Genomic DNA, 24,866 nt, shown 5'->3' with positions numbered 1-24,866 from the left:
ACCCAGAGTGCAAGATCCTGAAACCATCATTAAAGGAGGCAGGAGAATAATCGCCAATTCTACTACATCCTGCATCACAACCTCTGTCGAAACACCAGAGACAGAACTTACTCCTACAATAAGGAAGTCCAGCCAACACCAGGCATTGGTGAAATACTTCTTGAAGCCATAAGCCACCCATTTCAGAAGCATCTCCAGAAAAAAGATGAAAGTGAATATTTTGTCAAGAAATGACAACATAGTTTTAATGCTTTTTCTCTCATTTATATGTATGTCTTCAAATGCCTGAAATTGTAACATAGAGATAAATGGTAAAAGTCAAAGATGAGCTAAAGCTCAAAATGGAAGTCTAGAATTATTAAGAACCCTTCATCATTCAATAGGTGTTTTACACAAATCTAAATGCAATCTTACTCAAATCTATGTCAACTGGTAAACCTGAAATTCTCCCTGTCCCTTTTCTCTATATACGACAGCCTTGTACTCCTCTATAGTACAGCCTATAGTAACAGCATGATGTGGGGACACACACATCATGCACACTGGAATCCTAGGAAGAAAATATGTGACTTTTGGGAAATTTATTTCAAGACTTTTAAACACTGAAGACAACTAGGTATTATTTTTTTTCTGTTAAGAGTCATTTATTTCTATTAATGATATAAAAACTCCTTTATATTTCACAAATGAGTAATAACTTCCTGAGAAATATCCAGTATACAACCAGAATAGAAACAGTTTCTGAGATTTATATATTTTTTGCTTTGCTCATGCTCTCTTATAATTTTTCATAACATGAATAATTACAATAGTGAATAAATGACTGCTATATGAAGCCTCTTCTTTTTTTTCCCCTGAGTTCAAAGATATTTGCTGTGTTTTCTGCTGAAAACAACTTCTCTGTGTGCAAATTAATGTTAAAAATGCCTCTAAATAAGGACATGAAACTGTGCTGTACTAACCAGGGCTCCACTGCTCAAAAGAATCATGAATATGATAAAAGATTCAAACCAGGAATGTTCAACAATCTGGTAGCAGGTTTTTCTGAGATTCCACCATGTTTCTCTTCCAGACTTTATGTTACTGCCCACATAACAACGAAAGTATCGAACACAACCTAAAGTGAGAGACAACAATGAATGTATGGAAGGAATGCACATGCATGTGAAGGGGTTTCCCAGAAACATTTTGGGGCAGGGAGAAATCAACAGACACATTATCTGCATCATTGTTGGTCGTTTTCCCTGTTCTACCATGAGAAATAAAAAGGAAACATCTAATTTTGTTTGCCTTGTAACTCCTATTTACATAAAGTAGGTGGAGCCCTTTTAGACAACTTCCCATTATGTCATATTCTATCTGACACATAGGCTCCCTAAGAAGACACATCTCCTTTCAAGCCCACCAGATTACTTTTCATATCAGATAATGACACCAGGGCCACCTGACATTTCCTGAAAATCTCATTACAAAATCCTTATAAATTACTTACTAATTTTGTCAAGAATTAACTCACCTTGGCTAACATTTTCCTTGCTGTATGCTCTATGCTAATTCATGTTTTCATTATGGTGAAAAATGTCAGTCAGAAGGCATCTGTCATTCCAAGCATGGAAAAAAATAATGCATATATGTGTCATATGTATATGATATCTTACATACATTATATAGTGTCATATATATAACTCATATATACAACAGGATATAATATGTGTAAAAAACCTCTAATAGTTTTCCTTTTAATAATCCCAGTTTTCCCAGTATTGTGCAAGATGAGGCAGGGATTGCACAAGATGACAACTTTTTGTTGTGCAGACATCTGTGTTAGGTACAGCTCTGCTGCACCATCAGTTAAGTTCTCTGATAGTTTGGCTGCAGCAGGCACATTCCAGCCTGGGACTACAGAGCACCAAACATTTCACAAATCTTCTCTGGGGCAGGGAAAAAAACCCAAAACCAACCAGACAAACAAAAAAGGAACAAAATGTTAATTTCTTTTGTTCTAAGGGCTGTACTGGCAAAAAAAAAAAAAAAAAAAAAAAAGCCATTGATAAGGAGTTTTGTAAAAAAACCACCTTGTAACTCAGAAACCTGACATCTGTATTATTAATGCAATACTTGTGTGTTTTTCAGGAGAAATCTAACTGCAGTGTAGGAACAGTGTATCTCCCTTACAATTTATGAAGTATAAAACAACAGTAAAAATATGTATTAGTACACAGAGAATACTTTGCATTCAGGTACAACACCTCTCTAGCTTCAAATAATTTCTACATGCTTCACTGTTATTGATCTAATCCTAAAACTGTGCATTAGAAATTTCATTGACCCAGAAAGTGCACTGTTTAAAAAAGGCCAGCTTTGCAGAACAGGGCAAGGAGGTGAAGGGATGGGAGCAGTTACAACCAGATTGGATTTATCCATGTTTTCATCAGATAAAATATCCAGAAAGTGGTGTTTAAATAGGAAAGTGGTGATGAAGGAAAGGCTTTGCCTTTGGGAGCAGAGGAGAAGAACAGGCTCAGAGAGCTGTGGGACCTGCTGCTGGGCTCCACACATGCAAGTCTGAGAAGTCCCTCCTGATCAATGTGTGGTACAGGGAAGCTTGAATGGACAAAAAACAACAGAATCAAAGAAAACTCGGGGAATGGGTGGAAATGGTGATGGAGCAAAGAGTAAGTTGTAGCCCCAGGAAGAATTTTACTACGGTTATAATTCATTTAGTATAACACATGTGGAATAAATGAGCCTATAAGAGATGGAGCATTCACAGCTTCCCTGGGCAATCCATTCCAGTGCCTCACCACACTTACAGTAAAGAACTTCTTCCTTATATCCAATCTAAACTTCCCCTGTTTAAGTTTTAATCCATTACTCCTTGTCCTATCACTACAGTCCCTAGTGAAGAGTCCCCCTCCAGCATCCTCATAGGCTCCCTTCAGATACTGGAAGGCTGCTATGAGGTCTTCATGTAGCCTTCTCTTCTCCAGGACGAACACCCCCAACTCTCATGAATTCATTCTTACTACCCTAACATGTTAGGGTAGGAAGAATTCAAAAAATGCCACCTCCTGACAGTTTTAGGGAAGTTTACAATAAAATTGTTTTGTTTTTCAACCTCCAGAGCTCCCATGGTTTCTCCAGTGAACCGTGCTGTGCATAGCAAAAGAACACCTCCCCACACACGGACAGGACAAAAGTACAAACAAATTTGATTTGTCAAGTGGCCATTGCCACGTGAGACCTGATCACATACACTTTTATGTTAAACTCCAGAAGTGACTTGGATTTTGTCCAATAGGGTGAAATTTGCCTTACCTCACTATAATAATCTCCTTTTGGGGGATTGGGTCTATGCCATTCCTCAGATACCAATTAGGAGCAGCTGGCATTAAGGGGAAGGGAGGTTATTTTGCAGGTATCACAGTCTCTCCATTGACTAGAGAGGCAGAAAGATTTGGACTGTTTATTCCATTTCCAGATAACTAATGTTAGCTGGAAATAACCAGACCCTACAGACTTAGTATCACTAGAGAAACAAGTTGAGTTTTGACTCTTCTCACTTCCCGGTAGTGAAATCATGAGAGCCTTGCCTTCAGGAAAACAGTCTTCTGGAGTCTTGAAGTCTTCAGCAAACTCTGGAATCTGTTTCAAAACATCTTCACGATTTGTCAGATCCACTGTGCTTCCTTCAGAAGAGCTGACACTGTTAAACTATGGAACAAAATAAGATCAGGTTTTGATTCTTTCTGCATTCAGCTCCAAATAAATAAATTTACCCATGAAAAAATAAATTTCAAAATTAAAACTTGGCTATGTACTAATATTTCAAATAGTGTGGCCAATCAAACAAACTTTGTGATCTTAAAAGTTTATGAACTTAGAATTGCCAATAGAGGCCAAATATAATTGCAATATCTGTCTACATGGACCAGATGTAACCACTTAATAAACTGGTAGATTGAAGAGATTTTAAATTGCTTATAATCATATATATAGTCCTCAAAGCAAGATAAAACACTTGAGTTAAAGCCATTAAATCATACAAAGATACATTCAAACAGGAGAAGGAGACAAATATATCAGGTTCTGAATACCCACAGCAGAATTTATGAAGTAGAAATTGGAATCATATATTCTCCAGTTACAAAGCTTTTTGCTACCCCATTACACCATACATAATGTACGATGAGTCAGCAGTTTCTTACAAATTACTTCCTTTATGCTTTTCTTTTATGTTTGCATATTGGTGTTTGTACTTTTTAATGTATTTATACAAAATTATTCAAGAAATATTTTTAATTAAAAATTACTACCTTTAATGTCATAGCAAGAATGCAATTTCAAGTATTACTTTTCTTGAAACCAAGATACTTAGGACATGGGTAGACATGATGGAATTTCCTACTTGGAAACATCTCTCTTTCAATATCAGTTTGGATTTTTCCCCTCCTCTTGTTTTTTTGTGGACTCAGGTTTCAATAAATGGAAAGTAGCAGAGAGTATTTAATAAATTATTTATGTGAATCAAATGATTTTGTATTTTTTCCCTATTAAACACTGTTTCCTATACATACTTTTTCTTAAATGTCAATACCTAGAAACAAGCACAGCTGTGATTTTATTCACAGAATTAAGACTGTCATTAATCAGCCAAACCAACTACTGCAAGCTCAGAGTTGCTTTTGCCACTGACTCCCACTCCAGAAAATTCTTGGACAGAAATGTGCCTGTTCTGGACCAGAGCTGGAAAGTCAATGTCGTAGGAAAAAAACAAAAAATTACCTCTTTTTCTTCTGGTGATGACAATTCAAACTTCCTATCCTTTCCTAGGTAAAGCACACTGAATTCTTCAGAGGAAAATCCTGATCCTTTACTCCAGCTGCTTGAATTTTTAGCTCTTTCTCCCCTTTGCCTCAGGTGATTTTCATCCTGAAAATAATCTGTGGATTAGAAGGATTTTCTTTTCCGTTTTTAGGAGGTGGACAAGTTGTAAGGGAAAGAAAGATAAGATGTGCATTTCATTTAGAGTAGGACTCTCCTGACAAAATCATAAGGTACAATCTTTTTGATTCTCTGATTTTACCTAAAGATAGAGAGAGGGGAATTTTTCTCAGTAGACATGTGGCAAACTAATGAATTCCAGTGAACTATCCAAAAGTTAAGTGAGATTTTTTTGTGTAAGAATTAAGACTGGCACATAAGATAGGAAATCTTAAGACTAAACTGGAAATTATCTATGGTTAAAATAGAACTGAAAAATTAAGAGAACACAAAGAAATAGGATAACATATGCTAGCATGCAAAAAACATTACCTTAATAAAGCCAATCCATGCTTATGCCTTCTAATTTGTTCTAATAATTACTACATACTATACACAGCAAGGACAAGTACAGAGAATGGACCAGAGTTATAAATTTGTATTATCAGTCCGTGACAATGTTCTTTATGCAGAACATGCTTTTTTGCTGTTATATAAATAATTCCAAAATAGTTGGCATTATTCACATAATGGGGGGGGGGGGGGTGAGGTGGGGAGGGGGGTGGTGTTACACAATAATTCCAAATTCACCACAGACTGCCACAATTATCTGTGGGCAATCTATGAGCTATACAATCACATGTGCTACACAGCAGGTCAGCTAGGAATTCCTGCAGCAAACCCAACAATTTATGGTCTTTCTTTTAAGACCATGAAAGAATTCCGATTTTAAAAGGCTCCAAGTAATAATTTACCTTCACTTTAAACATTGTATTCTTGGTTCTAGTTCAAAATTTAGTAACTCTGGAAATAGATCAACATATGCTACCCTGCTCTGTTAGAGACACTCTTCCACCATACATGCATTTATCAACATACATATGATGCTACTGTTCCAGTGTAAATGAAATTTATTACCTGTTTGCTGTATTCTGTGTCTGTAAATGTGCTCAGCTTATCATCATCTTCAAAATCCTCACTTGTATTCTCTGCCTCAGCAATAGGGACGCAAACAAATACATTGGGATTGGTAATAAAATCTTCAAGAGCTAAGCATTTGTCCCCATTTTTCTCAGCCCATTCATTATTGTAATTCTCTTTACAATTTTTTATTTCTTCACACTTGAACCCAAGTTTGTTCTGTGCAGTCAGTTTGATTTTCTTCCTGTGAGCTTTCTTTATATGCTTGAGCTTTCCACAAAAAGTATCCCATGTAACACTCTTCACAAAGTGAAATCCCTTGTGAATCCGAGCAAAGGCAATACGAAGGTTGTTCATTTCTCCATCATCCTCTGCTGTCTGAAGACAGTCAGCACTAAAGGAATTCAGCAGTAGTGCAATGAAAAGGTTGAGAACCTGAAAGTCATTGAAATAACAAAATTAAAAGTCATGAGAGTAGAATTTGGAAAACTAAATTCTAGCAGATATTATCAAAGTTCAGCCTTACTAAGCAATCCAAACAATGTAATAACACAATTACTATGACTGATCAAGTTGTGGTTGATTAAGCAAAATTCTCCCTCAAGAATTTCAATGTTCCCATGATCCTTTCCCCCCCAGAAGTTATTTAAATTAGTAGCTAAAATAGATTGGTGTATGCCAAATGCATTAGTTGGCCAAAACAACTTTTCAAAGGTATAATAGTAACAAAGATTATGGTCATGGCTTGTCAGTTTAATAATGTCTCTTCCTTCTCAAACTAGAATTAAATCAGGCCTCTGTGGATCTGCTTTCAAAATCCTGTGAGATCAGATTCAGGCCCAGCAATTCAATTAAATCTGCAACATTGTCACAAAAGTCAAAATCAAAAGAAGCTCAAAGTGAGGTTTCCACCCTACTTTTGAGTAATTTTTTAAATGGAAGAATTTATAAACCTAAGCAACCTTTTTTCTTTTTTTTTTCTTGTTTTTTTTTTCTTTTTAAGGGAATGGGAGGATTTAGATATTTTTCTAGTTGTTTCAGTTGTTCCAGTTTGGGATGGGATCTGTGTGTCTTAATCTTTATTGTGTCAGAATTGGGCAGAGAAAACACCTGAGTCATCCAGGGACTACAGTCAGTAGGGAACATTCACCCTCCAGAGACTAGTTCACCCCATCTGTCTTAGTTACTGACCGTAGGTTGTAATAAATCTCATTCTTAGACACGCTTCTTGTTTACTTTCACAATAAGAAAGCCTGGACAAAGAATGTAGGCTAGACAATGGTTTGACAGTTAACATTATGTGATATGAATATAATTCACAGCATTTCATCACTGAAATCAACCACTGAGGTGTAGAACTGGTGGAACTTCAAACCAGGGGATTTGGGATTCAGCCATAGAACAGGTATTTCCCATAAAGGGCTGCCCAAAATTAATTCTCTTAAATTAATCATGCAAATTAAGGGAAAATTGATAAATGAATGATACTAAGAATGACATGCAAAACAAAGATTTTTTATGATTTGGGCACTAAGAAAGGACAGACCAGGACCAGGAAAGCAGTTTGCCTCTTATGCCCCAGCATGGGTGTGTAAGAGTGTGTAGTGTATGCCATAGCAGGATCTAGCTTTTGGATATAAATATACTTAGAGATAATTAAATAAAATCTTGATTTCAGTGCTAGGAGTATAGATTCTGCCATTTGCTGATAAAGAATTCAGTACTTGCATGAGCTCTTAAAATAAAAGAATAAATTAAAAATTGATTTTTTGATTTACAGAAGGACTTTAGCATTTAACTTCATTAATTCAAGCAGATAAGCCATAAGCCTTACTGATTATTTACATCCAAATCCCAAGATGTGAAGAAAAACAGTTGCCTGTATTACATTTACTGCAAAGATATTCCTCATCACATTGCCACAAGAAAAGGTCAAGTGATGCTGTGTGCAAAGCACAGAAAATGTGAAAATATGGTTAGCGGTTCAAAGGCAACAGGCAAGGGACTTTTGCAGACCATAATATACACAAGTAATTTTTCCACCTGTGTTTAGGGAAACTGACTCTTGCTGGGTGGGGAGGGGAATAACATTTTAATAGATTCAACTATAGACAGGACAAGGAGAAGAAAATACTGGAAAACTCACCACTAAATTTCCTATCACCATGACCAGCAAAAAGACAAGAAGGCACAGTGGTGGCTCAGCAACCACCATGCAGTCCCACATGGTCTCAATCCATTCTCCACACAGAATTCGGAAAACGACGAGGAATGAGTGGAAAAAGTCCATCATGTGCCAGCGTGGCTTGCCATATTTGTTTATTTTATGGCTGTTCTCCAGATAGCTTCTCCCAAAAAGTTGCACCCCTACTATAGCAAAAATGAAAACGATGATTGCCAGGACGAGGGTCAGATTACTCAGTGCTCCCAGGGAGTTACCAATTATTTTAATTAGAGTGTTTAAGGTTGGCCAGGACTTTGCCAGTTTGAAGACCCTCAGCTGCGTAGCAACATAAAACATAGTGTTAGACATCAGTAGAAGTAACCCATCTTTGCACCATTCAAATCCTCCAAAAAACACTTTAGATATTCTGAACTATTCCAGCATGCAATATTGGCAGCACTGTGACACTAAAACTTTTAAAAAACTATTCATAGGTTTGTTTTGTTGGTTTTCTTTAATTGAGAAACATTGCAAACATAAACCACCTTATAAAGGACCAGTTTAACTAGAGTCCCTGATTAGTCTTTGGCCCGCACAGGTAGGTATCCATAAAATGCACCTGATGTAGATTATGGTGCCGAACTTAGGTGTATCACAAAGAGCCAAAGCTGGGTGACCAACTACCATATTATTATAAAAGGATCCTGTATTTTGGTACAACAACATAAATCACTCCATGCTATATTATATGAATTCCTTATCATTTCACATTTTTAAGTAGAGATGTTTTTCCGTATTTGTACTCTGACACTTTTTTCCTAAGTTTCCTGTGCTGGTTTTTATATTTTTGATACAAGTTTTATAACATGACTACTCTGGAATATTTTTTTCCTCTGAATATTTCTTAGAATGTTAGACAGAAATACGTCATTTAAGCTCTGGCTTTAATATCACAAGTAGTTTAAGAGTGTGCTTCTTATTCCTACAGCCAAGAGGAAGAAAAAATATTAAAAGTAATAATATATTTCCTGCACCCTAACAGCAGACAACAGAAGTATTCTCTGCTATATTCAAAATGTAAAGCTTTATCAAACCGATTAAGTGTGAAGCTTACCAGTCTGAAGGATCTTAAAACTGACAGGGTTCCTCCTTTTCGCCTTTCTTTCTTGCTTCTTTGCTTGGGTAAACTCAGTTCAATTAAACTCAATGTGACGATTATACCGTCAAAAATATTCCAGGGCTGTTGAAAGTAGTAATATGGATCTAAAGCAATGATTTTTAAAATCATTTCTGCAGTGAAGATTCCAGTAAAAACCTGTGGCAAAGAAACAGTAGCATTAGGCTAAAAAAGTAGCCATGAATTTATCTCACTCTTAGATCATGTTTCTGCAAGTAACATTCGTGGACAGGTCAACAAGACACATTTTTATGAACTTCTAATACACTTTTAATTAAAATGGGAGGATTGATTTCTTCCTTCTCAGGAGTGTGTTAGAAGTATATTGATAAAATCTGGGTATTGTATATATTAGATATTCAGAGTTTATAAATGCGGAGTTTGCTAAACTTTGATTTTTACAGTTACTCTCTATGTCTCAAGTGAAAACACCCATCAATCAACCCTTGGTGCAAAATGTCACATAGCTGAGAGTTTGCTTACCAAGTTGCCTACATTTAGCATTGATTTAAAATTATCTGACATATTATTGTGCTCCAGTGCCATGAACAAAGTGTTCATCACAATGCAAACAGTGATGGTGAGATCAATAAAGGGATCCTTTATGAAAGCAGCCACTTTTGTCTTGATTCTCACCCAAAGTGGGCAACAGTCCCAAATTAGATACTTTAAAGCAAAATTATTCAGGCAGGGTGGGCATCTCCGCTGAGATTCTTCAAGTTCTAAATGCAAAAGAAAACCCCACTATAATTAGTTATCTTTAAACAGGATGGTGAAATTACTACTTCAAGTATTCAAAAAACCAGAGAAGAAAAAGGAAACTTCACATCTCGCACAAGCCCCCAAGCTTCCCTTTACTTCCTACCATTCATGTAGTCCCTACATCAGCTAATAAACATGAAGATAAAATTCAGAGAAAATATGATTCAAAGTGCATTAATGTAAATATATTTTGTAAGACTTTTGACCAGGTTTTATTTGGCTTAAACCTGTATTACAATCATCTGAATAAATTCACGCATATGATGCAGGGGCCAAGCCACAGTCTGTAGGTCAATATAGCATGCAAAGGCACTTTTCATCTTATCCTTCCATAGATGTCTAGGACAGTGGCTGTATCACACCCAACATCTTTTTGCCTCCTCTGACTCTGAACAGAGTCTAAAGAGTCAATAGCAGCCACAGGAATTCTGGTTATAGCTGAGGCAAATACAAACTACAGTGCCTAAAATTTGACCTTAGGCTACTTCTACTGGAAAGGTCATGTCTATAGTTTCTCAGTTGATGCAAGTTGCCACACTTATCTATTTTCTGTAATTAAAATACGGGACAGAAGCTGTTCTGGCTTTATCAATTTTGGTCAAATATAAACCTCATAGCCTTTTTTCTTATAACATCAATATTAAGGAGTCCCTCAAAATACTTTTGACCCTGCTGAAGTCCCATGCAAATTCATTGACAAACTGGAGCTTCAAGCTAAATACAAGCACAGTAGGTATTAGTAGAAACCTGGTGTTCAGGGATCTGAACATTTTTTAGACATCAGACAAGCTGGATCTGAGTCATATCTTTTTCTTAGTTGGACCTGTCCTTGCTTCTTCCCACTGTTTAGTTTTCACTTTTTCCCCTCCAGGCTCAAGTCTCAGATCCCACCCTACAGTGCTTATTCCAGTGTAACCATCTTGACCCAATCTCACTCTTGAACTAGCACTTGTCCTCTGATTTTCTAGACCAAGTGGTTTCCTCTTTATGTATACAGTGTGTATCTGGCAGAACTGGTGTTCAGATGCCATCAAAGACCCTTTCCTCTACCCTTTCAGATACCTGTTGTCAGGTTAACCCACAGCCACACAGAGATACAAGTTCTGTTCCATCCCATTTCACAACTGAAAGTGTGCAACAAAACCCTGATCTTTAGTGAATTACACCACAAAGCAAGGCTCCACTGGATGTATTGCAACTGTGATTGTCCCAAGGAAAAAAAAAAAAAACACAAAACCTAAAAATTTTATAAAAGGGACATCCCTGCCACAACAGATCCAACATTCACCCCACCCCTGCTAAATCCCATACTTGCGGTCTAATAACTGGTGATAGAGCTCCTCAACGGGGACAAAACATAGCAAGACTGATTTTCTCATCCTGAACAACTTGGGCTGAAATTTTTCAGTAAGATCATAAAAAAAAACTATCAAAGTGATAAAACACCCTAAAATAAATCATATGTAAAGTTAAAGGAATAAAATAATATTGAAAACCCAGGAACTGCCACGACTGATTTTGCTTGCATAATCTTACTATTGGATTCTGCATGCATATGGCTCTGCCAGTGGCATATCATAAATCACAGGGTCAGGGGGAGGAAACAGTATCTCAATCCTGCACATCAGATGCTAGAGAAACTCTTTCCACCCACTCTCCCTCCAATCCCCTTCACTGTCTGTCGTACAAAAAATATCTTACAATAGGGAAAAAATGTGTTCCAGTACACAATTGTGTGATAATGCTTTTTTTTCTCCTTTTTTTACGAAAGAGCCATATTAAACATGAAACTCCTTACTACACACCTACAAATCTCTGTTAACCTTTAAGAAATGTATTGACATTTTGGTCTTTCATGCTAGCATTACCTTAGGATTGAAATAAGCATAATGAGGAACCACTTACCCTCCAAGACACTGGTAATTATGCTAACTGCACTTGCTGCCCTTTGTCTCTGAAGTGCCTCGTTAAAGTACTCCACTGACAGATGAGGAGGCAAATGCATCATGCTGCTCTCATCATTTACAGCTGGCTGCTTAAAGAAGTAAACATGATTAGGGAGATACTACTGGAATAAAATTAAGTAGTATGTGATGATGGGTAACCATGGAAGTTAATAGGAACAATGACACACAGCCAAATAAATGCACCTTTTTGCAAGATATAATAGTTATTAAGAATGAAGGTCTTACTTTTCAGTAGTAACGCTAGAGTAAATAGATCCTGCAAGCATGTAATAGCAACAGGGAGAACACAAACACTGGAAATAAGTCCAGGAGAGGAAATATGCCTTGGAAATATTCCAGAGTTTAATGGACAAGGAGACAGATGAGAGGTAAACTGGTAGAAAAGCATCTCTACCCACTTCGGGAACTTACACAGTTTCTGCATAATGCTAAAGGTTGTATGAAGGGGAAAGAAATGACAGGTACCGCTCAAAACACTCCCCCGGGCAGGGTATGGGATAAAAAAACCTCATTGGTGGTTTGTAAGTCCAGTACTGGGAACTTTCAAAACTATGTTAACATAAATTGTGAGTACCAGAAAAATAAGGTTTTTAACAGAAATGCTGAAGTCTGGCTTTCAAGAACTTCCTACATCAGTATACTTCATTGCACATCACAGTTTTCTATCACACTGAAACTCTTAAGAAAAACCTGCCACTTACAGAGAAACCGTATTATAAAGTATTTATTGAAAATGATATATTTTCCTTACCAGATTCCCTTTTCCTGGGTCTTCCATTACAGGTGGAAGCATTACTCCTTCGGAAGACACTGGATCTAGGCTGTGCACCTTGCTGCCTCCTCCTCCCATCATTGAAATCACACCATTGCAGTCATCCATGTTAGCCCACTTGCTGCTGTGCACGCAGTTTGGCGTAGCAGGGTGAGAGCTTTGGCTTATTTGACTTTGCACACTGGATCGTCTTCCCATCTGCGTGACCGACAGCGACCGACGCTGGATTTTTTGTTCCCCAGCACTGCAGTTTTCCTCACCACTGAAATCCGTTCTGGAATCAACTTCTAAAGCAGGTATTTGGAAATTGAACACGCTCCCATGGCTAAGCCTGCGTTTCGCCTGATTTGCATTGGGACCATACATCAGTCCAAGGAAAGACTAAAACACAAGGAAAAGCAATATAGAGAGAACACCATATCACAGAGAAAATTAGGGGAAGCAATAAATGTTTAGAGTTTCATACCAGTTCCTATCAATCACTGCACGTCCAAAATTCTTATTTGATTCGTATTTTTCATGGAGGTTTATGCTTAGATTTTAAACATCAGATAATAAAATTATATCAGTAGTAGCAGCTATTTTTGTTATAAGCTTTATATTTATGTTTTAAGTAAGACATTTTAAACAGAGAATGATGGAACAGAAGGTAAATTCTAATAGTCATTCACCATTTTCTGTTTCTCAGTGTTATAGAAAATGTATTTTAACTGTTATTATAACTTCCTTTCCATCCTTCATTTATAGTATTTCCTTCTTTTCAAATTAATTTTTACATCTAGTTCTTCCTTATTCAAAAAAGTTGTTTATTTTAAAGATTTAAGAGTGATTTTTGTAAGTTTTTGTAATGGAATTTGTTTTGTGCTTTCAAGCAATTTATTTTAGTAATGAAATTGGAAAAGCTGTGAGGATCTCAGATTCAGACAATAGATTACCAACTTGCGTTGACTATCCGTGGACTGTGACTTGGGGAATTGTTCTTCATTTTCTTCTATCCCCAAGGACCGATTTCTCTTTTTCCTATTGCTTCTTTCTTTGATTTCTTTGGGAGACAAAGAAGAGGCTTCAAAGGAGCTAACTGACAGGACATCAATTCCTTTAATAGCCAATGACTGAAATCAAAACAAAAACATGGGTGATGTTTTTGCTGGGTACTTTTAATATAAGCAGAAAGAAAACACTTCTGTGCTCTTTATTATTTCCTTTTAAAAATTTGTGTTTCACAAAACTAGTTAAAAATCTTCTATTTTTAAAATCTCCATAAAAAGAAAGAGGAGAGAATTTCCCCAACATATGGAGTACTGAACAATAAGCTATTTGCAGTATGTTACATGATCATGTGTATTGAACCTGCCAGGGACAAAATAATCACATTATAGATCTTATTTAAAATTACTCCATTTGAAAATGATGTTGTAGAATATATCCTTTTCCCCAAATTAATGCTCAGAGTATTAAAATTCTGTTTTTTTCACTGGAGATCCTTAAGGCTGTATTCACACTGTGGCTGACTTTCATTCCTATACTGAATTTAGGACAATGTCAAAACACGGTTTTTTGTTCTAGAAGCCATTTAAGTTACCAAGACACTTTCATTCAACTATGATAGGTTTTTGGCTCAGATGCTAATGTGGTTAACATAATTATTGTATATTTCTCTGCTCAGCAGCCCACAAAGATAAAATTGAATAAAAAGTAAAAGCAAGTACATTTTTTTTGGAAGCTGCTAGTTAATTTCATAGTATAATTTTATACTTTATAGAGATGTTAAAATACTATTTTTTTACAGTTACAGAGCCTTTAATACTCATTATCCACAATAAAAGTTATTGTTTCACAGGAAAAATACACAGCTGAACATGGAATTATTCCTGTAACTCTAGGAATCACTACTTTCAGTAACTTATCACTTGCTCCTGCTAACATGAGTGACTACTTTATACAGCTGTACACAAGGAGTTATGCTTTCCCTTATGTGACTGATGCCAGGACACTGAGACAAATGCTTGCAAGGGAATAATTTACATACCTCCTGCTCCTTCTGTAATAATTCCATGGCTTCACGAAATTTCCTTTCCTTTGCCTCCGTTTCAGCAATGGTGGCCTTGTTCTGCTCTTCATATGCCATTGTTACTACTGCCAGAATCAAGTTGACTAGATAAAATGAGCCCAGAAAGATGACCAGCATGAAGAAGAGTATATACACCTTCCCAGAAGCTCTGAGGGTCTGTAAGCAACACATCCCAGAGATGAAAATTACCATAAAAAATAACAAATAGTCTTTCAATGTGTCCTTGAAATTCTTTGGAATCACTAAGCTTCCTAGACATAATGGTTTAGGAAGCTTGAATGGAAATATGCCTTCCTTGGTTCTTCGTCTCCCTCTTTCTCCCTCTTCCTGCACCATTGCCTATGAATAACTGATCATATGGACTACTAGGGAGGCATTGTTATATTTTTGAAGGACAATACAGGACACTTTTAGTACTTTTTAAGTCCCTAAACAAGCAGGGTGATAAGTCTATTGCTGGGAAGCACTTCAGCATCCCTTTTCTAGGAGGCACAGCTTGTGGAAAGGGAAAAGGGAGGATGTGGGTTTGATGACTTGCAGCTCTTGCTTTTCTCTGAGGTTTCTCACCCTTTCTACACATTTTCTGCTTTGGCTTTTGCTCTTCCTGGAAGACCAGTTCTGAATTATGCTCAAAGCTGGTACCTGCTGGTACAGACGCTCCCAGTAGTCTTGGGTCATCAGGCGGAACAAAGAAAGAAAAGCCCAGCCAAAGGAATCAAAACTAGTGAAACCATAATCAGGATTTGGCCCAATTTTCAAGCATATATAGTCTGGAGGACAGACCCTAGAAGTAAAAATAAAAAGTGGAGCTCTTTTAAGCATGCAGATTCCAAGGAGAACTTCAGCATATGTGAGAGTTCTGATGGTTATTCAGCTCTGCATTTCATTAGATTGCAAACCCATTGTCCACTCCAGGTAGTATTGTCTGGAAATTGGGATGGAAAAAGCAACACCTGTAACCCAGCAGCAGAGGAAGAGAGGCTGGAGTAGACCACCAGCCCAGGACAACTTCCTCATACCCTGCCCTTCACTGCAAAGTAGACACATTCCCTCCTTGCCCAAACCTGCCCTCCAAAGTCTGTGTTTTGTTTTTCCAGTTTAACACTCATGACCCTTTACAGAGAGGAGCATGTCTGTCCTGTGCTGTATCTGAGATCTTTCATGTTTTCAGTTCTCTTGTACATCCATGGGGAAGAGAAAGACAATGCTCCTGGAAAGGCTCAAAGGAATTTAGAAGCAGTAATAGTGTAGAATAAATCAAAATTTAGAATAAATAATTTAGAATAAGCCAACTGCAGGCTCATACTTCATTCCTTATAAGTTATCTGACTGTTTATTATATTGTCTTGTCTGTGTTCATGTTGCTGCAGTGAAGGAAACTTTGGAATTTCTGCTTATGCCTCATATGACTGAGCAAATATAGAAGCACTAAGGCAGACAAAACTTCCAAAGAAGATTAAGTGTACTTACCCAGCACCAGGGCCACATAGCAAAATATCTGAGGTGCCCTCTTTCTTAGCAAAATATGCTATAAAAAAGCAGAAAAAAATAAAAATAAAATACTTTTTAGCCTGAATCTTCTATCCTTTGATGTGAGTAGTGACAAGTAATCAGTGACCTCTTAAGTGTACTGTGCACACACATGAACAGGTTTCCCACACTCACAGTGACTGCACCAGATTGCAAGATGTTCTCATTTATAAACATGTGTATGCACAAATTTCAGAGTGCAGGCAGTCCTTAAAACAGAATAAAATAAAATATTATCACTTTGGCCACATCTGCATGAAGGAAGTGAAGAATTGGAGGGCACAGGCACAAGCACAGTCCCTGGTTTGGTAACAGCACAAACACTTTTGGGTTAGTAGCAATTAGCCCTCTTCCAGGGCAGTGTACAAACATAATACGGGATAGCACAGACCACTTCTAATGAGCAATAAAAAAACCCAAATCTCTGTTCTGAGAGGGAAGAACACGGGTACACACCATGTCATGGCACTGCTCAGCTGAACCAAACAGCAGGTCCTAACTCTGCTTAGCTGAGAAATAGAGATTTCTTCATTAGGATGCTCTAGTAGCCTTTTTGACCTCTTCCCCTACTTCTTTTAGCATTAGTTACCCTGCTGCCTGAGCTAGTACCGCACTAAAAGTAATAGCTTTAGTGCTATTAGCTATTTAGTCCCATTAAGATGTGCGGTTATTATCCCAGATGCAAGGGAGGTCTCAGGTCTTCCTGGTGTTTCACAAACCTCAGCTGTGCTCACCAGGTAAGTTAGCATGATTGAGAGCCAACAGGAATCTTCAGCATCAGCTGTACCATACCATGAAAACACATTGTAAAGGAATGAGTCATTATCTCACCTACTTTCCTTCCAAATTTTGTTCAGTTTTTGTTCCTGCCAACTGACAAAAAGGGTGTTTTAAGAAGATTCAGTGATTGAGCTTCAGAGAATCACAGCAACATGTAGTTCTCCAGGTAGGAGATGGGAACTTCCCACAAAATCAGGATCAAAGAAGCCCATTAATAAAAATGTGCAAAAAAAAAGATAAAAATTCAAAACTGGGCTTATAGGCTATAAGTCCTAAATCCTGTGGGAAAGTCGCCTAGCTTTCATTAAATCTATGTGAGCTCTCCTATTCTTTTTACCATCATTGCAAATCACCCTGAATAAGACATATTTTGTTTCCTGTTTCTTCAACTAAATGCTAAAGAAACTTAGCATTTTTAGCCAAATTTTGTCACACACATGGTCTCCTTTGTGGTATTCCAGCCACCACCTGGTTTCTTTTGAAGTTTGCTTTCAATTACCATTTTTACAACATTCTGTATATGTAAATGACTTCGTTCTTCGGTACACTTTTTGGTAGGTGCAAGAGTTTCTTGCAAAAGGTTTTTCCTCAAAAACCTTTCATACAAAGTCTTTCTCCCTCTGGACTGTGAAGTTGTTAAAGAAATCCTGTCTGAACAAATCTCTCCCACAGAGTGCGTACAAACAGCAATCTTGTGTGGTTTTTTTATGTATTTCAGCATTTCCCTTGCAATAATGCTTCTCTACTTGCATAACTACTGCTATGTCTGAACTTGCTGGTGGAGATTTTCTTCAGTGATTAAGGTTTCTTCATATTTTTGGCACAGACATTGTTTAATTTGTATTTTTTCATGTATATTGAAGCTTTTCCTTTAGCACAAGGATTTTTCTTACTGAATTGCACCTTGTAGTTGTTGTTCCTCTGAGTATGGTTTGGTGCATTTTCAGTTCTCTGCTCTATGCTTCCATCACCAGCCTTAATTGTATACATGGAAGATGTACATTGTAGATATATAAGACATAAAAAGAAGATACCTAGGGATGTAAAGAAGAATGTAACTTTGACTTCTAAGAAAATTCCTGTTTCAAACTGAGAACTAATTCACTGGGCAGCAAAATGAAGATGTACAGGCTCTTCAGCATGTAGCAGAAGGTGAACTTTGGGGAATTACATCAGAGAATGAGCTAATGCATTTTTCAGTTATTGCCATATCATTCTGGGAAACAGAGCTGGATGTTACTGGAAAATTTGGGAGTGCTATTTCTTACAATGAAGGGAAGGGATGCACTCCTGGATGCCTGCAAGCTGCTCTGGCAATCTGAAGGCCATTATCAGGTGGTTACTCACCAAAATATCAGCTACCAAAACATCAATATAATTTACAACAGTGGTTATACATGCATTCATAAGTGTCTCTATCATAATCTAAAAAAGAATTAAGGAGGAAAAGTTACCTGTGTCATTAGCAAACATTTCATAGGATTCCCATGTTCTGTTAAGGACATAAGGTAATTTACTGAACTCTGTAGAGTTCCTGATACACTTTTGTCTCAGATTGCCCTTAAAAAGCTGGAGGCCAATGAGAGCAAAGACACTCAGGCAGAAAACAGTCAGGATCATCACATTGGAAAGTTTCTTAACAGACTGAATAAGTGCCCCCACAATGATCTTGAGTCCTAGGAAGACAATAAATGAAGAAAAATCAGCATGAAAAACTGAGATTCTTACATCATGCTTGATTAGAGATAAAACAATATAGCAACCAAAGTAACATAATTACTGGAGAATATATGGCAAATATATTTGCAATGCAAGTGTAGTTTGCATGACAGAGATTAATATGAAGAACTTTTTTCTCCCCTCGTTTGATTGACCATAACATTTCCACATGTTCCTCTTATCCCTATAAAATATTTAGATATGGGTGAGGAACCTGAAACAGTCCAGTTTATCTTATCCAGAATGAGCAATATGTGTAATTCAAAAAGAAACGTAAAAAAAGATATTTTTAACACTGGTAATCTGTGAAGAAACTGGAAACACTGGAAATAAGAATGAATATGACCAAAATGATTTGAAAGAAAACACAGAGACAACCCACTGTTTCTTAATTTGTATTTCATCATGATAAAGAGTCTACCGGCTTTATAACCAAGGGAAAAGTGCAAAGGAAACTGTTTTCCCGGGGATGGTGTAATATGGGTAACAGTAAAGTCTGTTCAAAGGAAAAAAATAATTAAAAAAAAAAAAAGGAAAGGCAAATCCAACATTTTGATTGGAGCAAAGAATCAGTTGTGAGTAGCGCCAAATATTCAGCAGAAAATGTTTCTTACCTGGAACTACTGAAATGGTTTTTAAAGCTCTCAGAACCCTGAAAGTCCGAAGAACTGACACACTCCCCAAGTTACTAAATGCTCCCACGTACCTGTGAAGTCAGGACATTATATGTCAAGTGGTTGAAGTTGAGTAAACCAGGCAATTATTTTACAGTGTTCATTCTGAACAGTCAATCCTTCTGAGCATATTTAAAGTATTAATAAACTACGTATCTAGGATTTGTCTGAAGACTTATAAAATAGAAATCCATTTCTTAATTATTAGAGTTTCCTTATGAGGTAGCTCTTGGCTTGTGCACAACTGCTTTTGTGTCAGCATCTTAACCATCATGCATTTGAAATATAGACAAAGATAACACTTAAAATAATTCAAGTGGAAACACTGGCTGAACTGGTTTGATCTCCCATCTGTAGGTGCACCTAACCAATATAAAAGCTTTCTAATCACCACAAACTGAAGCTCAAACTATGATTTATGGAGGCAAAAAGCAAAAATTTAATCCACTATCATGGTGTCTATGCATATTACTTTATTATCTAACTTACACTTCCATTCACAGGATTAGTATGTTTGTATTTGACAGCCTAGCTATTATATTTCTCTGACTGAAATGTATCCATTCCTGTACACTCACCACAGAGTATATCTTACTCTAAACTGTTCTACTCCCATCTTGAAAGACTAACACATTGTTATACAGTGACTAATAAAACAAGGAGAAAAGTCAATGTCCTAGATAGTTTCAGATGCAATTAGGACCCACAGGTTTTTGTACTTCAGATAGCCTTTTACACTGCACCAATAAGACTTTTCAAACAGAACACTTCAAACAGGTAATCCATATTTTATATATTCCTACTTACGCCATGACAATAACACTGAAATCCAACCAGTTCCAGGGATCTCGAAGGAAAGTGAATTCATTTAGACAGAATCCTCTTGCCAATATTTTTATCAATGATTCAAAAGTGTAAATGCCAGTGAAAGTAAATCTAAGGAAAGGAGAAAAGTGCCAAAGGAGCACAGCAATATTAGCAATTAACAGAAGAGACAGTCAGACTATTGTCTAAACCAAAACCCAAGCCAATGCTGCAGAGAAGTGATGGAAAGGTAGCTGTCGGTTTGAGTGTATTATATCAGCATCTGATTCCCATGGACTTTGAGACAGCAGCTGACGGCAATCTGTACATGGCCATTACTGTGCATGCCTGTAACATGTTATTTTGACATTCCACAATTTTTTTTCAAACTCTTTCATGTGAATCCCCATAATTTACTCTTAGCTATTTGCTAAAATAAAAACTCTTGCTAACAAAACTCTTAGCTACTTGCTAAAATAAAGATCAAAACTTGCTGTCTTTCTCTGGTTTCTAGTGGCCAAGTGGATGTATGATATGTTGCGTATTATTTACTTTGGGCACACAACATCCATTTCTGTGCAGAATGCTTGAAACACTTAGATAAATATAAGAGTACAGGATTTTCAATTTAAGATGGCAATTATTCTTATTAATGGAAAATTATCAGTAAAAGCTCTTCTGTACTTACTGAGTGCACTTCTCATTTCAGCAAGGCAGCAATCTCCCTACAGAATTCAAAAGGCATTCATTTGATAGTCAGCAAATGCACTAAAGAAATTATTTGGATGTAGTGCTTCCCTTTTCATTTAGAAAGAAGTATTCTGAAATTATTATTGAAATGCATTTGAACAGTAGTTTTGATGCCAACAGCGGCTGAAACTCTAATCTTTAATGCGCTCATAGGTAGTGAGATACCACAGCATCTTCTGGAGATACGTATATCAATACCATGCTTGCAGAGGGTTTGGCATTCCCAACTGTTTCAGTGTTGTATAATATGAGATAAGAACAATTTCAGACCTGTTTTTAAAACTAAATATTTTGGAACCTTGTCCTTTGCATTAGGTGTTAGAATTATTATATTCTAACATTTTTATGCCAAATAGAAAAAAAAGAGAGCTGAAATATAATTTAAAAAAAGTAAAAACATGTGATTATACAGCTTAAGTGTTAGTACAAAGGCACGGGATTTATTGTGACTTAACATTGCAAGAGTTGGCAGTGCTGAAGATAAGAGCTTTACTTTCTAACAGTGTCCTGCAGGCCAGCAGCTTTTGACAGAATGTTTTATTAGAGCAAAACTCAGTATTTCAATATTATTAACAAGATTTTTAAGAGAAAGCAGCTCTTGATGTGCTTCATCAACATTGACAATGGGAAATGTATCTGGATAAAGAGCAAATAATTAGTAACTTCTGGAAATGGGATAACAAACTGGAGCAGTAGGGCAGACATGAAGCTAGTTCAACATTGGAACTTTGTCTACACTTACTCTCTCCTACAACACCACAGTTATCATAGACATCGAGTTTAAAGATAAAAGTACTCCCTCTAAGAAAAACAGATGTCTTAAGCAACTTTCCTTCTAAATCCCCCACCAAATATCTTGAGTGAAGGTGGCAATATAAATCTCAATAATTCAACATAAGTACAGAATTAAAAGGCATACATACCCACAGATAGATACTTACTCAACATACTTGTTCCATGAAGGAGATAGAGAAGCTTTAGAGGACTCAGTCAGAGCCATGAATACACAATTAGTTAAAATAGTGCACATGATAAACAAGGTGAATAATGTAAGTCATGGGAGTGAAGGCAAAGAACATGACATTGATTCAGAAACATAACTAAATATTCTACCAGTCATAGACATAGTATCTGGTTCTGAGTTTAGGGCTCTCCATCCCCACAAAAAATCTGCTGGCTTTAGCTTCAAGCATTGTCAAACTGTCATAAGTCCTGGAGCTGGACCACGAGTCTTGGAATGACAATATCAGCCAATTTGCTGCCTAGGGAAGGTCTCAAATGAGAGGCATCACTCCTCCAGGGATGTCAGTCGATGATACAATGTCAATTTTGGACCCATTGCACCTAACTCAGCACCACAGAGTCAGGAAATGGCTGGAAACCTAAAATTCGCGCAGGGATACAGCAGACTGCACTGTGCCTGATTCAGCCCCAAGCAATAGCTCTGGTCTCGTTCCCCAGTGCCAAGCTGCAGCAATACACTAGTGATTCCTTGCCCCCTAAATCTGATGTATGAAGTGGGGTCTATATTACCTTTATGTTTCAAGAGCATTCCCTGCAACAGCATCCCTGGAAATTTTCACTTTCATATACCCAAGATACATTTTTTCAATCCAATTTCTTAAAGCAAATAAATTTGCATAATTTTTCTTTCCTTAAACTGGCCAACGGTTAATCAGCTTTCGTACATGAGTTGAATTCCTACAGTTTGTTTAAATGGAAGATGAGAGAGAGGATAGGGATCTTATTCATCTTCTCACTGAGAAAGGCTTTAGCATGAGGCACTTGTTAATGGAACATCAGGAAATCAACATCAGGGATCACTCTCAGAACACGTATCTGTAGAAAAATCAGGCTTCCATACTCACAGTACTCGCTATTTATTTCTGAGTAGCACAAAGGAAACAAGTCAACAATAATTTCTAAGGTAATTCAGAATTAGAAATCATCTGGAGTGAGGAAAAGATTAAATTGATTCAATGCTCCAAAATACATAAGCACAGAATGACATAGGTGTTTGTAATCAGGAAGAGGAAATGAAGCCAACAAAAGGATATGAATGTACTAAAATTTTAATTGCTGTTCTTCGAATTGGATGGAAAGGACTGAGGATCCACAAGGCACTTGTAGCAGTAAATCTGAAGATTGTTTTCTGCTTGTTTAGCACTATGAAGATCTTAAAAAAAAATACAGAGAAACATGAAGCTTTCAGGAAGTTGAACATAGAACATACTTTTATACCATGTCCTGTTGCATCAGTGATGAGCAAGAGTTTGATTTTAACTTTAATGTTTGTTGACTGTTTCTGATGCTTTGTGATATTTGCTATCCTTTCATCAAAGTGATGAAAGATTTAATACCCATTAACTGTGAAGCTGTAAAAAAAAAAAAAACAACTCAGCAGGAAATTTTTCTATAAACCTTAGGACTTGCAAAGAGTTGTGCACAGAACTAATCTTGCTTATGAGTATTCTCTCAAACAGAACCTCCCACTGAGGCAAGATAAACAGAGGTGGAAGGAAGAACTGCAGCCTTTAATGTTGCTGTTGTTGACAGTGATCCTCTATCTGTAAGACTGTAGAAATTAGTTCAAAGTATTAACCATTTCTCAAGCAATAAGCATAATTTCCAATGGATTAGCTCCCGTTTTCTCTGTTCTTTATTGAAAATTGTATTATTCCATATTTCATAACTAGAATATGGAGTTTGAATAAGTAGGTTTTAAGGATTCATCAGCAAAAGTTTTAAAAAATTTTTTATACATAGGTGATCATTTATCATACATGTAAGTGGAGCATAACCATCGAGATGCAAAGGAGCATAGTTTCAAGTCATGGCATTTAAAAAAATTTACAAAATTATCATAATTTCTCATAGATTTGCCTCAGCCCACCCTTTTCTTCCTTTATCCACTTCATTTTTTTTTGCTTCCATTCTGATTCAAATGTTAATCAAGTTCATGCTACTTAATTCCTATGATTCAAAATTAAGCTTTTCTAAAGAAGATTACAGCATGTCATTCAGCTGTGCCAACTGCATGCATTATTATAATCTAGAAAGGGATGATACTTTTTCCGAAGCGATGTAAGCAAAACAGTTTAATAGATAATTCACATAAACCCTTCTTAGCAACATGGTAAAACAAACTAAAATCAAAGCATCGTGGTTGGCTCTAACCTTACGATCTTTGTAATAAGGGTCAAGATCCTCCAATGGCTCTCCAATGAGCTCTGGAGGAGGATTTCCATAAAGAGCTGGTAACTTCTGGAAAGCTTTTAGGTCAAGTTGAGGACGTGGTTTCTCCTCAGGTTTCTGGTCTATAGTATTTCTTCGACAACTCTTCTTAGCAGCAATCCTCTTCTTGATGGCAGCCAAGGATTCGGAAGTGAACTTACGAAAGTTGTTGGTACCAGGTAGTAAGAACTCAGCCATTTTTTATTCTTCTCTTCCTGTCACTAATTCTGTTCAAATAATAGAAACAAGTAGAAAGAAATTCAGGTAACTCCAAAATAGGTAAGTTAAGAAAATTAAACAACGGGTTGCCCATGTGTGGCTAGTAACATAGACTTCTGAGCCATCAGCTTCTAAAGATAAAAAAAAGAAATAAATGATCAATAGCTATTTCAGTGAGATGCCTGGGATGTGGGCACACCTCCGTAAACTTCAGAGTACCTTATTTAAGATTCCTGTTTTCCTGAGTGCTCTTGAGTTGTTGTTCAGAAAAAAACCTAAGGTACTGATTTAACACAGTATTTGGAAACAGGACAATAAAACCCAAACTGCCGCAACATT

General features: G+C 36.8%; 1 protein-coding gene across 1 annotated transcript in view; it reads right to left on the bottom strand.

Annotated features, from left to right (window-relative positions):
* Window positions 1-24,506, bottom strand: part of LOC133209770 (sodium channel protein type 5 subunit alpha-like) — a 33,083-nt gene extending 8,577 nt beyond the window's left edge. Inside the window, exons 1-19 of the mRNA XM_061348570.1 lie at window positions 24,252-24,506; window positions 23,132-23,250; window positions 22,016-22,123; window positions 20,328-20,456; window positions 19,461-19,552; window positions 18,582-18,803; window positions 16,288-16,345; window positions 15,460-15,601; window positions 14,776-14,973; window positions 13,682-13,858; window positions 12,726-13,127; window positions 11,913-12,039; window positions 9,729-9,967; window positions 9,183-9,383; window positions 8,051-8,404; window positions 5,902-6,339; window positions 3,594-3,714; window positions 963-1,117; window positions 74-285 (exon numbers count right to left, since the gene is read on the bottom strand). Coding sequence (XP_061204554.1) covers window positions 74-285; window positions 963-1,117; window positions 3,594-3,714; window positions 5,902-6,339; window positions 8,051-8,404; window positions 9,183-9,383; window positions 9,729-9,967; window positions 11,913-12,039; window positions 12,726-13,127; window positions 13,682-13,858; window positions 14,776-14,973; window positions 15,460-15,601; window positions 16,288-16,345; window positions 18,582-18,803; window positions 19,461-19,552; window positions 20,328-20,456; window positions 22,016-22,123; window positions 23,132-23,250; window positions 24,252-24,506 — 3,749 coding nt within the window. The remainder of the gene's footprint in view (window positions 1-73; window positions 286-962; window positions 1,118-3,593; window positions 3,715-5,901; window positions 6,340-8,050; window positions 8,405-9,182; window positions 9,384-9,728; window positions 9,968-11,912; window positions 12,040-12,725; window positions 13,128-13,681; window positions 13,859-14,775; window positions 14,974-15,459; window positions 15,602-16,287; window positions 16,346-18,581; window positions 18,804-19,460; window positions 19,553-20,327; window positions 20,457-22,015; window positions 22,124-23,131; window positions 23,251-24,251) is intronic.
* Between the last annotated feature and the right edge of the window lie 360 nt (window positions 24,507-24,866).

This window comes from Neopsephotus bourkii, unplaced genomic scaffold (assembly GCF_033783945.1).
Source record: "Neopsephotus bourkii isolate Nb327-2 ecotype Australia unplaced genomic scaffold, CSIRO-AGI_Nbou_v1 NB_53, whole genome shotgun sequence".
In the NCBI taxonomy this organism is placed as follows: Eukaryota; Metazoa; Chordata; class Aves; order Psittaciformes; family Psittacidae; genus Neopsephotus; species Neopsephotus bourkii.
This window is presented reverse-complemented; position numbering and strand designations above follow the sequence as displayed.